Genomic DNA, 17,285 nt, shown 5'->3' with positions numbered 1-17,285 from the left:
GAAGAATAGGTTGGAAACGTGTTGGGAGTATTTGGGGTCTCGATTTATTATTTATTATAAGTTTGAGAAACGTCAGCCTAAATGATTTTGAAATTAGCAGTTCAAATACTTAGTGACGCTAAACCCGAAAGCAATAATGGTATCTATTTTCATTTCACTGCTTTGGCAACGACTTGTTTGAATACAGTACATAGTTTTCAACTACATAAAACACTTAAAATATCCCCTTGAACAACTTCAGTTAGAATTTCTTTCCACAATGTAATGCCATGTTACATAATACAGCATATTTTGTATCAGCTCATTCATCACTGAAGCTACATAAGATTATTGAGTGATCACTCAATCAAGGTCAATCTCTGAAATACATATGAGGAATTTGCAAGCTTTGACATCTTGACTACTGTAGACTTTAAAATACAACAGATGCCTGCGTATTTTCTGAAGACAACATTTCCAATCGTGAATATGTTAAATGACCACATTTGCAAGTTCAGTGCCCTTCAGAAACCAACACATCCACTTCAGTGAGGAGAGTTTACAGTTAAGACTTACTGTCAGACTACCAGATGGTTATCTTTTTTCTGTGTCATGATTTTGATGACCAATTCGATATGCAACTGGCTGAGAAAAAAAGAAGAAAAGCCAACAACACACGCAGAAAAAGTTACTTGTCTTGCAGGTTTCGCAATGCATATTGTATGAATTCTTAAAAAAAAGGGAAAGAAGTTTGGTGTACTGAATAAGTTAACAGATCTAAGAGAGAAAGAGAGAGAAAGAGAGAGAGAGAGAGAGAGAGAGAGAGAGAGAGAGAGAGAGAGAGCTGCGGAAGACTTAAGAAAAATAGTAAATGAAAGAGAAACTGAAATGAAGTTTCCTGCAAAGATGTAAGAACAAAGGAGGACAATTTGTGAAAAAGAGAGAAAAAAGAAAATAGAAATAAAAGGAGAAATGTAATAGAGAGAGTAGAAAAGGATGAAGATATGCAGAAAGTGGGAAGACTATACTGTATTTACACTCCAAGCAGGACGGTGATCAGAAAGTTGCCAGTTTGAATCCCACCTGGGAAAATCTGGGTGGGAGAGAGAGGATGAAAAAGGAGGCAGAGAGGACAAGATGAAAGGAACAGATGGAGAGGAGGCGGGTGGACAGACGCAGGAAGAGGAGAAAGAGGAGAGAAGGAGAAGAAGGAGAGAAGGGGATGGCGAGCCGTTGTATTATTAATTGTAGTGAGATGTCCTGAAGTGCAGGAGCGAACCATACTTCCATTAGGAGCTCTGTCACTCCTGCTGCTGCTCCCCTCTATTTTTGTTCTGATTTCTTTCTAAATAGAGAAGCATGACTCACTTCATCCTTATTTGCTACCTTTGATTCCTCTCTCACTGCCACCTCTCCTCGTTTCTGGCCCTCGTTTTGAATGCATGTCAGTAGTTTTGGACTGACACAAATTCTTCATACATTTATTTATATATTTTTGGATCATTTTGATAATTTTGATCTGCAAAAATGTAGTTTTTACCTATTTTAAGCATGCAACCAGTCCCCCAGAAAGACTCACATTTCTTTGATTTGAACAGTAGCACTCATCTACACATCTTTAGTGGAAACAGCTAAATTGGAAATCAGATTCAACACACATCCAACCAACAGTCACAGTGAAGCAGTGAACACAATTAGGAGCCAAAGAAAGATGTAGAATAGAGGGAAGGAGTAAAAGATTAGGAAACAAATACAAATAACAAAAAAATCAGTTTGTACTATTTTGAGAGGCTGACCAGCATAGCTGAACGACACACAAACACACACACACACACACACACACACACACACACACACACACACACACACCTCCTATATTACCAACAGTGGACTATCATTCTACACTGACCAAGTGTGGACCACTATTTATAGTCATTCAAATAGAATAGTATTGATTATAAATATGACTACCTTTGTCCCTTGGATTACACCTAATTGTGTACTTGGCTAAATGTTTAATACATGTATGAGAGGATCTTCAGCATGACCTACAGTGGAGCTCCAAAATGTCCCCTGTTTACTGTTGGATAAGTACGCAAGTGTGCACACACAAACACGTACACACACGGGTTGTTAAATTGACTGCAGAGCCACAGTGAAGTGGATTACTGTGACTTGGACATCACAAGCTGATGATAAGGATGGATAGAATCTATTTAGTTACTTACTGTGTGTGTGTGTGTGTGTGTGTGTGTGTGTGTGTGTGTGTGTGTGTGTGTGTGTGTGTGTGTGTGTGTGTGTGTGTGTGATAAATCAGGCTTGGTCATCATCTTTCAGATGCATACGTATGGCGTTTATTTGTTTGGTGTTAACTAAATGTCACAGTTTATGGAACATTATGCAGCTTCTGTTTTAAATGTTCTTCTTGCTGTTTCCTCGCTCCATTAGTTGGTTTCTCTCTGGGTGTTCTGCCCTCTACTTATCAATTTACAGATTGTTATTCTTTTATTGTTTTTTTCCCTAGTGGAATAGAAACAGCAGTGGGGGACAATAAGTGAACACAACAGAGAGCGGCGAGATGCAGGGAAAAGGTAAAGGGACAGAAGAAGAAAATAATCAAAAACTAGCTCTACCCCATTAACCCTAATGACCCCCATTGTGCTGATAGCAACCTTTAGAATGACCAATCAGTGGTTTGGGGGAACTTGTATGTACACACACGTAATTAAAACACACACACACAGAGAAACTCATCAAATTACCAACGTTAACTTTTTGGCCACTGTGGCATTTTCCTGAGGCAGAGCGTCTGACTCACTGTGTGAGTGAGCAGACTTTGCAAACAGATAGTTACTATAGCAGTCTCATGTAAAAAGAAACTCCTTTCACTGTGATAACCACTGTGAAAACCATGGAAGCTGCTCTAGATTGCTCTAGATATTGGGGGGATAACGTGTTTTTCAAAGATACAAGTCCAAGAGTTGTGGGGGCAGCACTCCTCTGTCAGAAATGCAACTGTTGTGTATGTTGCTGTTCTGCCTCACATTTTTTTAATCAAAGAAGTCAATCATCTCTTTTCCATCATGCTGTGAACAAACTCGATCTGATTTCATGGTGAGAATAGTTTTCCACACAAAACCAGGGAGCAGTAAAAGGAGTTGGTGACACATACATTGCATTGCTTGTAATTGCTTCACAATAAAAGCCATTTTGTCTTTTCGACAGTTGAATGCTTTTGTTGTGAAGCAGCAGCAGCAGGAAATGTTTGATTTGCAGCAGCAGTAACTTAATACAGCCCAAATACATCTGTAAGAGTATCACTTCAGTTACAGGGAAAATCCAATGTTTTTCAAAATTCAAAATGGGTTTTATTTCCATAATTATAGCCATTCTGACTTTGGGTTATACCAACTTTGCACTAACCACCTACATTGTAGATATTCAGGAAATGTGACACCAGCAAAACTACAACCAGACAAACCAAACGCCATCAATATTGGCCCTTTTGTGGCAGTAAAACATTGCTCTACCAGTTCACGTTACAATTAGTACCTGAACGCACAATTCGAGTTTAGACAGTCTCATGTGGGGAGAAGGAGCAGTTTCAGTCTAGCATTCTGGTCCTTTGAAGGACACATCTTCATGGGGTGTGTCCTTCGCAGATTCCAGCCTCTCAATTGGAATGTTACTCATATAATGGTAACACACAAACACACACACACTACGTGTACAAACACACCAATGCAGATTAAATGTCACAATCCCTAATCAGTTTCCTTCAGATGTGCAGACTCACAAACACACACACACAGACACTCAGAAACACAGACACACACACACACACACACACACACACACACACACACTACACTGTATAACCAGGTGTTAGTGAATGAGTGAATGAGGCCATTTCTCTGTCCAATCTGTCATTCAGGCTTTCACAGCTGTCATCACTGCTGCTGGAACAATTATTAGGATTACTGCACCCAGTCCACCTGGATGTGTGTCTAAATGTGTGTGTGTGTGTGTGTGTGTGTGTGTGTGTGTGTGTGTGTGTGTGTGTGTGTGTGTGTGTGTGCGCGCGCACGCGTGTGCGTGTCATTATTCAGAGCCTCATGATGAGGCTGTTTTACCAGACACTAAGTTATTCTGTTTAATATATTTTCAAGTTGAATTCTGAGCTCAGACTGTTGCTTATATATACACAACATACACCACCGATTCTCAGACACTCCCTGTCCCTTTCAAGCTCCATTAGATTAGACAGGACTGATAAGAATAAATGTTATATGGAAAAGGCAAAGAATGAAGGAATGAAGGAAACAAGTAGAGAAGCAAAGAGGACAGAGAGGCACAGAAGGGACAGGATAAACCAAGTGACTTTTTACTGTTCTGTTCCAGGAGACACTGCCTCCCCTTACATATTTTATCGCTCCCGCTATTTATATATATAAAAAAAACTTTGCTGAATTATTGATAAATCAAGTGAGCGCTATGCTCCGTGTCTCTCTATCACACAGTGTTCCTGTCATTTTCAAACAATAACACTAATCTGCACCGCTTTGACAAACACATTCATTTTTGGTTTTTGCATGGACGCTTAGCGAGTTTACTAAGCACAAAAACTATAAAAACAGAGAATAACTTCCTGAAGAAAAGTAGAATTTATTGGGTAAAAATGTCACTACTGAGATGACTTAGAGGTTTAAATTACACCTACTAAAGCCCTATTCACACGGGACTAGTAGTACTTGGGGACCTCTAGTAATTTGTAATAATTGCGGAGGTAGTCTGTGGTCTTAATCCCATGCAAATCTGCCATGTCTTTAAATTGTCAAGTAAAAATTCCACCGCAAATGACCTACCATATTTCGCCAAACACAGAGGTTGTGTAATAATATTAGTCCATTGTGAATCGGTATCTCTGCGATACGGGGTTGTATTGGCTGCGTTGGCAATTATAAAGGAAAGCCTTGACAACATACTATGTGGGGGATAATGTCAGTAAATTTGAGTAAAACACAGACTTCACTCTTCCCGTGCGAATGTGCCGCACAAACACGACGTCTATAGCCATAGCAGCTCTGTGAGGCTGTACTACTTAGGCACAGTAGTACTTTGAGCTAAATGCTAACATCAGCATGCTCACAATGACTAACAATGACTACCATCTTAGTGTAACATGCAAACTACAATGTCAACTTCATAAACGGGAATCGAGAATGTCAAAAAAGAATCCATCCAATGGTTGCTGATATATTTCAGTCTGAACTAAAGTTAAAAAACTGACTGACAGGCCGACGTTTCCATCCCTAGAGTAGATAAAAAAAAACCAAGGCCTTTAGAATTCAGATGAGCAAATTTAGCTTACTGTAACTGCCCTATCAGTCAAACCTCATCAAAAAACGTACTTTAGTGATCTCATCGCTCCTTTGACGTCATCTTTCCCACCCTCTCTTTACTTCCCTCACTTGATTTTTTTTACCATCTTTTTCCCTACTGTTCTACTTACTGTCTTAGTCGTGTGTGTGTGTGTGTGTGTGTGTGTGTGTGTGTGTGTGTGTGTGTGTGTGTGTGCGTGTGTGTGTGTGTGTGCGTGTGTGTGTGTGCGTGTGTGCGTGTGTGTGTGTGTGTGTGCGCGTTCCCTCTGGACTGAAGGCTGCACGTGATTCAGCTCTATATGTCTGGTTAAAACTTTTCCTCTCCTAATTGTTTACCTTTCCCATTCCTTTTTCTATATGTCATGTCATATCCATGTTTGTGTATTGTCTCCATCTTCCCCAGTCCTAATCAACATTTTTTCCTGGCTTTACTAGGACTCAAAAGTTAGTAATTAACAAATACACTGCGTCATCATCATCATCTGATCTAATTTCAAATTTACTGAAAGAAAGAATTTTATCTGCCATTATATTCATTTTTAATCTCTCTGACATTTCTCTCGCCTCCTCTTTTCCTACTGTCTATTTTCTCTTTTCTGTTTCATTCACTTCTTCTGGAGAGCTGCAGGCCTTAACCCACATTGCACACACACACACACACACACTCACTCTTTATATAATATGTCTTCTTTATATCTGCATGTACAGTATGTAACGGTTAATGGCGTTGATTTCTTACGGTCTAAATAACATTTTGAACCACTGTTCTGTGTGTGTATTTATCATTGTCCTGTACACAGTAGTAGCACTTGTATATAACTGTGTATATTATCTCTAGGTCTATCTTGAGGCTGTGACAGTACATTACATTACAGTACTATTAACAACAGTACTCCCCAGAGACCCTGAAGGCATCATGCTGCCTCAAAGTAAATACAACACGAGTCATTCTCAATCTGCTTGACGGACTGACTGATTTACACGCATCCTTGCTTCTTTCTGTCTTTTCTTTCATCTATTTCTTCTCTCAAATTTTCTTCCCTCAACGCTTATTTCCCCCATCACCCTTTCTTCCCTGTATCCTTAAATATCTCTTTCCTTGCTTGACTTTCTTCTGTTCTTTGACTTCCCTCCTGTACGCCTACTTATTTCCTCCTTAAGACTTCTCTTCTTTCTTCCTTCCTTACATACATCCCTCCCTTCTTCCCTAAATATTCCATTTCTTGCATTATTACTCTAAAACCTACATCCTTTATTTTCTTCTTCCCCTTCTAAGTTCCTTACTTATTTGTCTTCCTATCTTTTCTGTTGCATCTTTTCTTCCTTCTTTTCACCTCTAAACCTGGGTCTGGATCGATAAAGGGGAGACGAGAGAGCAGTCGGCCTTTACACCCCTTTCATTGTGTCATGAGAGGAATCACTTTGGAGGAAAGAAAGAAAGCATAATTGAAAAGGATGTCTGTTTTGTGATTCTCTCGAACCCATCATTTCCTCTCATCCTTTGCCTTTTTGCACTTGCTTGGTCTTTATCTTTATTTTTCTATCTCTCTTTCCCTTCGTCTGTTGCCTTTTCTCAACCTTCCACTCTCTCATGCTTTCTTCTCCTCATCTATCTCCATTTCCTGCTTTTTTTATGTCCAGCTCAGAATATTGGCCTTTTTTATTTCACACTTTATCTTTCCTTTATGCTCTTTCTTCGACCTACTCTTATGGAGTTTACCATGAAAAAAGCTTGTTTGTTAGCATGTAGCATGTAGCATTCTAGCTGACAAAGCAAGTTGGTTTGTTTCTGTCTGTCTATTGGTTTGCCAGATTTGTTCTCTCAGCAGTTGAACTGAGCTTCAGTATGGTCACCTTAGATTATGCCATGGAGGTATACAACATGAACTATTGTGTTGTTACAATTTGTACCAGGTGTTTCTTTTTAATCTATTTTCCAAATAGGCAAAATTACTAATCTGTAAATGTCGATTGTTACCAACATGTAAATGTCAAATACAGGCCACTGTAGCTCAAAGGGATGGCAGAGAAGAGAGGAGTCAATGGTCTTCCATTTCTCTCTTGTCACTAAAAGAAAATGAGATACATGCTGTATAAATGAGTTAATGCTGGCACTCGTCCCCGTGGTTGTGCATGTTTGTGTGTTTGTTTATGTACATTTTAGCTGTTTTTAGTCATTTCTACACTCCCTTATCACAAGTATTTATTATTTAAGTAAAAGAATTAGGTATGGAGGAGGCAGAGAGGTATAGAAAGAGAGAGAAAAAACAGACAACTTTCAGCTACCACAGAAAGGACAGAAAGACAAATGAGTTTGTAAAAGAACAGAAAACAGAAAATCGGAAATGAAATGTATCGTGATTTTTTGTGGGGATAATTTTTTTAATTAATTATTTTACCTAGAATCCTTTTTTTTTTTTTTTTTTATGATTCATCTAAATATTTTCTGTTTATACGCCGACGACAACTACATCATATCTGTTTCCAGTAAAAAACAGAGCAAAAGCATTATTTAAGCAAGTTATGTACTTCTTTACAAATGAAAAAAATGTTAGACTGACTGACTGACATGTGACGTGCATTCTTCTTAGAAAACAATTAGTTTTTAGAAATGTCTCATGATATATCGTCTCTAGAAGTGTATTACTTTTGTTTTTGTTAAAGAAGGAAAAGAAAATCGCAATACTCAATACTATCGAATCGCAATACTTCTAGAATCACAATAAATGAAAACCGCAATACAAATTAAATCAGCACCCATGTATCGTGAAAGAATCAAAATCGGGACAAAAGCATATCGTCCCAGCCCTAATAAACACTGACAATTTTAAAAGCAAAAGAATGGAGAAAAGACAATGAATTCCTCAGAGGAAAGATGAGAGGTTCAGGTCTAACTGCACTCACACAGCGAATTGAAAGATTCCAACAGTGAAATGAAAAGCATTTTCTATTAGTGCTGAATAGTATCGATTGTCTGAGAGGAGATGATTCTGATGTGTGTGCGTGTCTGTGTGTGTGGGAGTACAGTTCTTGTTCTTAAATATGTATGTGTAGTGTAAGACTATAGGTGACAGGCCGAGCAAAGACCCACCTGATGGAAACAGAAAAAAGTGTGGTTTAAGTGGTACTGAGCAAAGAATGTGAGCGTAGCGGGGAGCGCGAGCCTTAAAGGGGTGATTGAATGCAAAACCGATTTTACCTTGTCATAGTTGAATAATGACAGTATAGTGGGTAACTAGGACATACATAGAACCTACAGTTCATACAGGCTCCTCTTCATTTGGCTCTAGTCTCTATCTTTGTCACGCCCAAACATTTACATAGGCTACACCACTGATCTGAGGTCAGCTTAGTTTTCTGAATAGGTCGCGCAGATCTCAGAAATTGTATACATTGTTCATCTGCTATTTTATCACTAAATTCACTTCTGAGACTTTTTTATGTAAAATATGGGCCGTTTTACGAAAATTGATGTCTAATTGCAAATTTTGTCCGACTGTGTGTCGGAGTTCAGCGGCCGGTGCTGCCTGTGTTGCTGCCTCGCCGCCCGGCCTGCTGTGAGGTAAATGGAGCTCCGTCACAGCTCGCAGCCCACGGCACTCCATACCCGCGAAAAGTAACTGTTTTGTTTTGGGTTAATGGACTACCAAACGGCGATGCCCTGACAGAGCTCCAGGGCCTGCAGCTCCCCTTTTCCTGCTTAATAGCCGGTGTGTGTGAGTGAGAGTGCGGTCAGCGAGCTTGTTACGCCAGCAATCTCTTACCACAGGTTCCAGTTAATCTTATAATGTGTGTAATTATAATGTGTTGAGTTATTTAAACAAACGATCGGGGAAATAAACGCCTCTTGTCCGCGAGTCTCATTGATAGAGCCTCCGGCTGGAAGGAACTCTATCAATGAGAGCTAGCTAGCCTCCTCTTAGAATTCCTCTGAAATTCACAAAAATGCATTAAATTGAAATCGGACACGATTGTTAGCTTTATAAGACCTTGGGGTAGATGTTTATATAAGTGGCGTGACGAAATTCAAACTGTAAATATACTCTAATTACGCCGAAAATGAAGCTAACTAGCTGCGATCTGTACACATAGGATTGAAGGGACAGTCGCAGCTAACAAAACCCCTAATGTTCACAAAAATTCATTAAATTGAAATCAGACACCATTGTGGCTGAAGTTTCGGGCTTAAAGGGAGGATGGGCACTGTTCATCTGATACAACTCAGCTTTTTTGCTTTTTTTGGAGTGATTTGAGTAGAGGGGGTGAAATCTGAGTTGAGCGTGGAGCAATATTAAGCGGAGTAGCAGGGAGCAACTTTGATCGGGGGGAGCGGAGGGAAAGAACAGCTCTGTAAAGGAGGAGCGGAAATTATCATCGCTCCACTCCAATCACATGCTCTGGTCCTTAATATAAAACATAAATACATAAAAGCAGCAGGACAACGTGGTAAAATTAGGCAACATAGCTACCCAAAATGACAAATGGTGAGTGGGGAGTATTACAGCAACTTTAGGAGAACAGGTATCTGCCCAGTCGGATTATCACCTGTGTTAAACTGTGGGAAATGTGAAATAGTGTCTTATGTCAAATGTTATTTTCTGGTTTTGCATCTGTCCAAAGTATTTTTTCCACAAACGGCACTGTGTACGACAATAAGTTGTCAAACAAGTTTTGCTTGCATTCCTATTTGTGTGTGAGAGACTATGTGTGTACATTGTACTGCATGTGTGTACTCCTCTTACCTCCACCAGATGCGGTGTGGGGTTGAAGCCACACAGGTTACACACTTGGCTCTGACACTGCGTACAGCTGTTGTAGTTGGGCGGGTCAGAGCTGCCAATGTTCAGTTCCGTTTTACAAAGAGGACAGTTCACTTTAGGTTTCACAGGCTCTGGAGCAGGCACAGGGGCCACCATGGGCTCCTGCTTCTGCTGCACTTTCTGCAGATGAGCAGGTGTTTGCTGATGTTGTTGTCCTTGCTGCCCTTTTTGATGATGCGCAGGCGACTGCTGTTGCGGCATTCCTTGTTGATGGGGCTTGGTTGGCTGCTTCTGGGTTGTTGCATGTGGTTCACCCATTTGTGGACCGCCCATTTGTGGACCGCCCATTTGAGTACCGCCCATTTGGGTACCTCCCATTTGGGTACCTCCCATTTGGGGACCTCCCATTTGGCTAGGCGTATGAGGACCCCCCATTTGGCTCTGCGTATAAGAACCACCCATTTGGCTCTGCATTTGAGGACCCCCGATTTGGCCCGGCACATGAGCACCCCCCATTTGGCTCACCGCATGAGGACCCCCCATTTGGCTCGATGCATTCGGGCCACCCATTTGAGTTGGAGCATGAGGGCCCCCCATTTGGCTTGGCGCATGAGGACCCCCCATTTGGCTCGGCGCATGAGGGCCACCCATTTGAGTTGGAGCATGAGGGCCCCCTGTACTGAATGGTTTGGTGCCAGGGGCCCCTTGTTGTTGCTGCTTGATGTCAGTAGTTGCATTACTGAACACCACTTTGCCTCGTGCAGGGCTTGGCTGGGTGGAGGCGGTGGCTAGAGGGTCAACATTGATCAGGGTACTCGCCTGATTGAGCAGTGATGCTCCGAAACCAAACAGTTTGGTCAGGCCGTCCTGGGCAGGAGGAGGCGCCTGACTCTGAGGTCTGTGGGCTGGGGAGGAGCCAGCGCTTCTGGTCTGGTCATGGTGCCGTGCCATTGACTGGTGCATCGGGGAACCGCGACCCAAATCGGGCTGGGACGGAGCCTTGGTCAAGCCAGGGAGAGGCACAGCGCCAGGGTGGGGAATCCGTGGACCCCCTGGCTGGTTGGGCCCACCTGCGGGACCTCCAACAGCTCCTGGAGCCCCGGGACCTCTCTGGGAGTACGGGTCAGACCTCATGCCTTGCTGAAAGGACCCTGGTTGAGTCTGGGGTCCGCCAGGGCCTGGGTGTCTCTGCAAGCCTGGTGAGGTATGAGGCTGAGTCTGGGGCCCTGTCTTGGATGCAGGGTATGACTGGGGCTGAGACTGGGGATACTGCTGGGACTGGGAGTATGGCTGGGACTGGGGGAATGGCTGGGTTTGGGAGTATGGCTGGGTCTGGGAATAGGGTTGAGTCTGGCCGTAGGGCTGAGACTTAGGCTGAGACTGAGGCGGCTGCTGCTGCCGCTGAGTGGGCTGACTCTGTGCCAAAGGTTTGGGCTGTGCTGCTGCTGCCGGCTGTATTGGCTGAGGTGCAGGCTGCTGAGGCTGGACGATTGGTTTGGCTTGGTGAGACGGAGAGTGAATCTGCTGTTGGCTCATAGAGCGAGGCGTGGTCATATCAATGCCAAGAGCTCTCTGCATCTGACAATTCAGACACAGCCACTCCTGGACCTGCAGACAGAGAAGAAAGAGGTTTCATGTTATTTAACCTTGCCCTGGGGAAAAAATTATTTTAGCTCGTCTATTTGACAATATCACACATGTTCTGTACATATCAACTTGTTCCAACTCTTCATTGAAGCTACATATCTATACTGAGTGAAATATTTTCAATCCATCAAAATGGAAATATTCTATAAATATTAAAGATTCTAGATGTATCATCTTATACATAATTCCCCAAATGTATTGTGACATATTTGGTATCCTTCGGATCTCCAATGGAATTTAAAATTAGGTTCTGCTTGTCAGCACAACATGTGTTTTAACTGACTGGGTCTGTGAGGTCATTAAACACAGGTTGATGATGCCGTTTGTTTTAGTGATGTAAGAAAAGTCTTAGGGCTGAAACAAGGTAAATGAAAGAAATGATAAAATGATGATGATGATGATGATGATGAAAAGATATAATAAAATAAATAAAATGAAAGAAAAGGAGGAAAAGGAAGATAACAAATGAAGCTAGAGGACAGTGTAGATATAAAACATCACTATGATTCATTGATTTTCCCTTTCAAAGCTGATTGCTATTGATTACTTTAAAATATCATCGCTGACTCAGACAGGGTGCAACAGTGTCTCATCTATTAATTCAGCCAACTTCAAAGCTGCAGATGATAGAGAGAGTGCATTTGGATGGCTACACATAGAATATGGTCCATCTTTCTTCCCGTGGAAAACAGAAGTGCAGAGAGAATAGTAGTAATCAACCAGAAATAGAGGGAGAGAGAGGTAAATCAACCACAAATTGACTGCAGCGCTGGGTGATTGCTGAGCCGAAACCGCAACCGGAGTGAAAAATCTCTCACAGACACACACATAAATCCACATGGGTACACAGGTATGCACATCAAGTGACACGAGCGAGACAGATATAATAAGAGAAGCACACAGTCAAATGATATTGATACGAAACACCCCTCAGCATCTAAAAATAAAAATAAAAACATCACCCCACCTCCTCCTCTTCTCCATGTCTTCCTTCTTCATTCTCTTCTTCCTCCAGATGAGAGCTGATACTCCCTTGTGTCCAGACCTTGCTTGGCTCTCTAATTTCTCCCGACTGCAAAAAGCACACAGCTCCTCTCTGAACTGTGTCAACCTACTGCTCTCATCCTGTCTGTCCTACTGTAGCTTTGCATCCAACACAGCCACCCAGCTGCCATAAATAGTGCAATTATAGCTCCTCTGCAACCAGGGCAATGCTAGTAAATCTGTGCACGTTTCAAGCGTTTCTCCCATCCCCTTTCCTTCCCACAATGCAATGCGCAAACGAACTGTATCACCCCGCCCACTATTCACTGAACCCCCCCTGAGATTTTTCTTGCTAAAGGACAAGTTGGCTCCTTAAATTTGAAGGGAAAATATGGAGAGAAAAAATCTGTCACGTACCCTAACTAAGCACTTCCTCCCACTATGCTGTCCCAGCATGCTTTTCTGTCTGGCATTTTCTAGCTTGACAGCATTACTGATCCCATGTTCTGTTAACTCAGCGACTACAGCCACTGCTACAGCCTGACATCCTCATTTCCTCCTTAACATATTCTCTTTGTAGCCGTCTTTCCTCTCCTCCCTGCTTCTCTTCTCCCTGTTTTTTTTCTTTTCTTCACATGCCCCCTTACGCTTTCCCATTTTTCTTGTTTTCCATCTTCACCCCCATTTTTCTGTGCTCTTTCTGATCAGCTTGAAAATGTAGGTCTCGCTCCTTGAATAGCTGAAGCGGAAGGAGATTTGAAAGTATAATTTTGCTGTGCAGGCTCCTCCCACGTTGTGCAGCCATAATTACATCTGATGAAGATGGCGAGAGGGAGATGAAGAGAGGTAGATAGGGAGAAAAAGGAAGAAGGGGGGCTGACTTTAATGAGTCCCTGTCTATCCTTCTGCTTTATAAGCAACATCACAAGAGACACTTGAATGAATGAGGGATAAAGCGAGGGATGGAGCGATGGGAAAGAGCAGGGAGGAGATGGAGAGGGAGAGGAGTCAGCAGTTTTTTAATCCAGGCAGCTCTTCAGCTCTCATCATGTCAAGCTTAATCAACAGCACAGCAGCACAGAGTATTCACTTCTGCTTCACTGTGGTTAAAACCCGTGAATCATTTAAACACCTGCGTCCTGTTGATGTTCATATGTGTTTCTCACAGCATTGAAATATAATATTGACTGTTCCCAATTCAAAAGCAACTTGCCTTTCCAGTGTACCACTTACTCTGTAATAATCTCTGAACGGTTTTCATATAGACACTACTTCTTTGGTAAAAATTTGTTCCAAAAGACATTGAAATATAAAACTAGACAACCAAAACCAAAACTATCTGGATACCACTAATTTTGTCATTTGTGTGAACTGGCCCTTTAATGCAGCTGCAAGCATACAGGTGGCCTAAGCTGATTTTTGAATTAATAGTAATAGTGGGGCGGCATAGGTCAATAAATTGTAACAATTGTTCATTTTGTGATAAAAGCACCAAAATTGGCAGATGTGTTGATAGATACAATGGGAACAAAACTGGATATTGGGACTTTGCAAACTCACACCCTGGTTGCCGTGGCAGCCCTTTTTCAAAATGTCTGCCAGCGGTTTGTCAAAATGTCCTATCCCATTGGACCCACATGCAATAACTAACATAATTTAGATCCTAGTAACCCTGAGAACCAAATGAATACATGCATATACTTCCATAATCAACACTGAGCTCATCATAAGCAAGTATGAGAAAAAAATAAATATAGATTCTGGTTATGACATCCCTTCCGGGGGGCGTGGCACACCGTATGCAGTGAACCGAGAAGGTAAGTAAAATGACATAGTGTTCTGAGATTAATAATGTTAAGGTTAAAAAAATCTGATGGATAGTAATTGTTATATATTAATATACATCGAGGAAGCACGCCTTAATGACAGCACTGCATCAGTCTTCAAGCTGGCTGATCTGGCTCATCTGTACAGGTCAAGGATGGAGCAGCTTGGTTTTAGGCTTGATGCTAGAGCTAGCTAGCTACAAGATTGAAGGAAAGACTCTTGGCTCAGATCCCTGACCTGCAAGCTTAGACCCAGGGGAGGGATGCCCTTCTGGCATTCTCTAATGATATTGGTGCAGCACTGACCAAGGAATTTGAATGGGACAGTGACAGTGATGCCGTACAACTTGCCCATGCTGCAAAAATTGTGGGTCACCATATGTTTGAAGAGCAGAAACCATTCACTGGGTTCCAAAAAGGCAGCCAACAGGATTCTGTGTCAAACCTACTGTTGGCACTGGTAAACATTGTCCTTGAAGGGGCAAGCATCAGAGTGAATATCCAGCAACGCCTGCAGCCCTAACTATCACACAACTGCTGAAGTTTAATAGCGTCGAGCACAAGCGGGTTAAAGGACCCACAAGCATGTTTTTTTTTTCTTTCTGCATGCACCACATTGACTGCCGCTGTATAAGAATGCGGCTGGCCGCTTAATGAGGAGGTTGGGGTGGCTGGGTGGATGGGTGGGTCATTAAACACAGCACTTTCATTCCAGGGAGCGGAGTTCACTTCCCCAGGAAAACACAAGACTTTCACCCAGGAAATGCGTGAGTGTTTTAATCCAAACCACAATCTTTTTCTTTAACTTAACTAATCGTTTTAATGCCTAAACTTAACTTTCGTCGCCGCATAATGCTCACATTTTGTGGCCTAAACCTTGCAAGAAAGAAGCTCTTTCCACGGAAACACTTGGAGCAGCTAATCCCACCTACTCACACTGCTCTGGTGGAGTGGTGTCAAGAGAGCACTCGACCAGGGTGGTCACATCTGGGTGAAGACACTGCTACCAGACCATGTGCTGCCATCACCAACTGACTGGGGGTGGGTGAAGATAGAAGGAATGTATGAGACCCACTGGAAGACATTGCCACAAGCATAAAAATCATGCCACAAGCTTATCTCTTGTGGCTGCAAGAATGGCTGCAGAAAGCGCTGCAGGTGCAAGAAGGATGCACTACACTGCACAGATCTCTACTTCTCTGAGGGAGAATGTGCCAGTTGACTCTAATGTCTCTTTTTGTAGCATAGTTAATGGCTACAGTACATTCACTTAAAATGGTTACATGGCTTATGTTATTTATGTTAACTGTACTCGCTACTGCTACGGTTAAATCCAGTTATAACTATACATTGTTGCATTTTCTTTCATGTATTAATCACTTTCATTGTAATACCACATATTTGTCACTTAAACCTGTTTGGAAATACTATTTGTGGGGCAGAAAACATGGAAACAGCAACTTGGGGGTGGTTTCTTGGGGATGGAAAACTTGTTCTAAAGCCCAAAAATGTAGTCAATAATAAGCTTGGTGGTGGAATATTAAAACAGGTTGCATCTTTGCTATCACTAGCTAACTCACGTCTTTAACATTACCGGTTTGTGTCAACACGTTTTTTTCACAGCAGACATTCTGACTTGTCATAGTAGGACAAGCCCAGGTGTAACTAATAACATTAACAATAACTCAGTTATAAGTGTCCCAGTAAGCCATGACAGTGTGACCCTGAATCTGAAGCAGATTGATTTTAGAAAAAAGTATGCATTTTTTAGAATTAAACATTTTCAGTTCTCCTTTTATGGTTTCGTCCTAAAGTACATCTATTTCTTGTATACTGACTTCTAAAACATAAAATAGAGATTAGTATGGAGTCATTATGTAGTATAGATTAGGGACACAGTAGTTCTCTTTGCAGATGGAGGTCAATAAAGATCACATAATAAAACACTAGCCTGCAGCGAGAGACAAAATGTAGACAGACAACATTCAACCTTGTTTATGATCAATAACGATCATCTGACCCTCAAAAACTGCCTCAGGCCTCAATCCCAGCTCTGACGGAGACTGATAAGGTAGTCAAAGGACAGCTTTGACAGGTGTCTTAGGTACCTCTAAGCATTAGAGTACAGGTGTCACCTCATGTTATAGCCCATTTACTACTTTCTGTGTATGGTTCACAAACCAGTCAGTTTGCATATGGTGTGTCGGGCAGCTCGGGCAATTATCAGCCCTGTGGAAGTTATTACATGAATAAGTGGCTTCAAATGTCTTTTCTGAAAGGAGGAAAATGAGCCCTGACAATCTGAAATGATGCTGACTCTGCACTCTAACCTAGTTAGAAAAAAGGCTGGTAATTTTCGACAAAGCTCATTTCTACAGAATAAATGTGCACCTATTTCTGCCTGTTTTTGTATAATTTATTTAACATTTCATAATGATCCATGCATGAATGACAGAACTATGGTTAATGGCTTAAAATAAAGAAAAAATTTGTAAAAACTGTAATTGCTGAATTTTATATTTTTTCATTAAAATAAAGGGGAGTAAATAAACAATTCCCTGAAATTGACTTGTGTTATATATTACTTGACTAGCATTTTATCATTTAACAGATCCTCTAAAGTCTGAGTTGCCAAAATCTTCAAAATGTAATTTTTCTTGCTTGCAAACTGGATGTTCCCATGTTTATCATATTCGAGGTTTATATGT

General features: G+C 41.6%; 1 protein-coding gene across 5 annotated transcripts in view; it reads right to left on the bottom strand.

Moving 5' to 3' along the window:
- The window catches only part of bsna (bassoon presynaptic cytomatrix protein a), a 168,030-nt gene that overhangs the window by 80,175 nt on the left and 70,570 nt on the right, over window positions 1-17,285 (bottom strand). For 4 of the 5 annotated variants that reach the window (XM_036008276.1, XM_036008277.1, XM_036008280.1 and 1 more), the window contains exon 3: window positions 10,103-11,728. In XM_036008276.1, coding sequence (XP_035864169.1) covers window positions 10,103-11,728 — 1,626 coding nt within the window. The remainder of the gene's footprint in view (window positions 1-10,102; window positions 11,729-17,285) is intronic. The other variant, XM_036008278.1, reaches the window with a different exon arrangement.

The sequence above is a fragment of the Sander lucioperca genome, chromosome 12 (genome assembly GCF_008315115.2).
Source record: "Sander lucioperca isolate FBNREF2018 chromosome 12, SLUC_FBN_1.2, whole genome shotgun sequence".
Taxonomy (NCBI): Eukaryota; Metazoa; Chordata; class Actinopteri; order Perciformes; family Percidae; genus Sander; species Sander lucioperca.
This window is presented reverse-complemented; position numbering and strand designations above follow the sequence as displayed.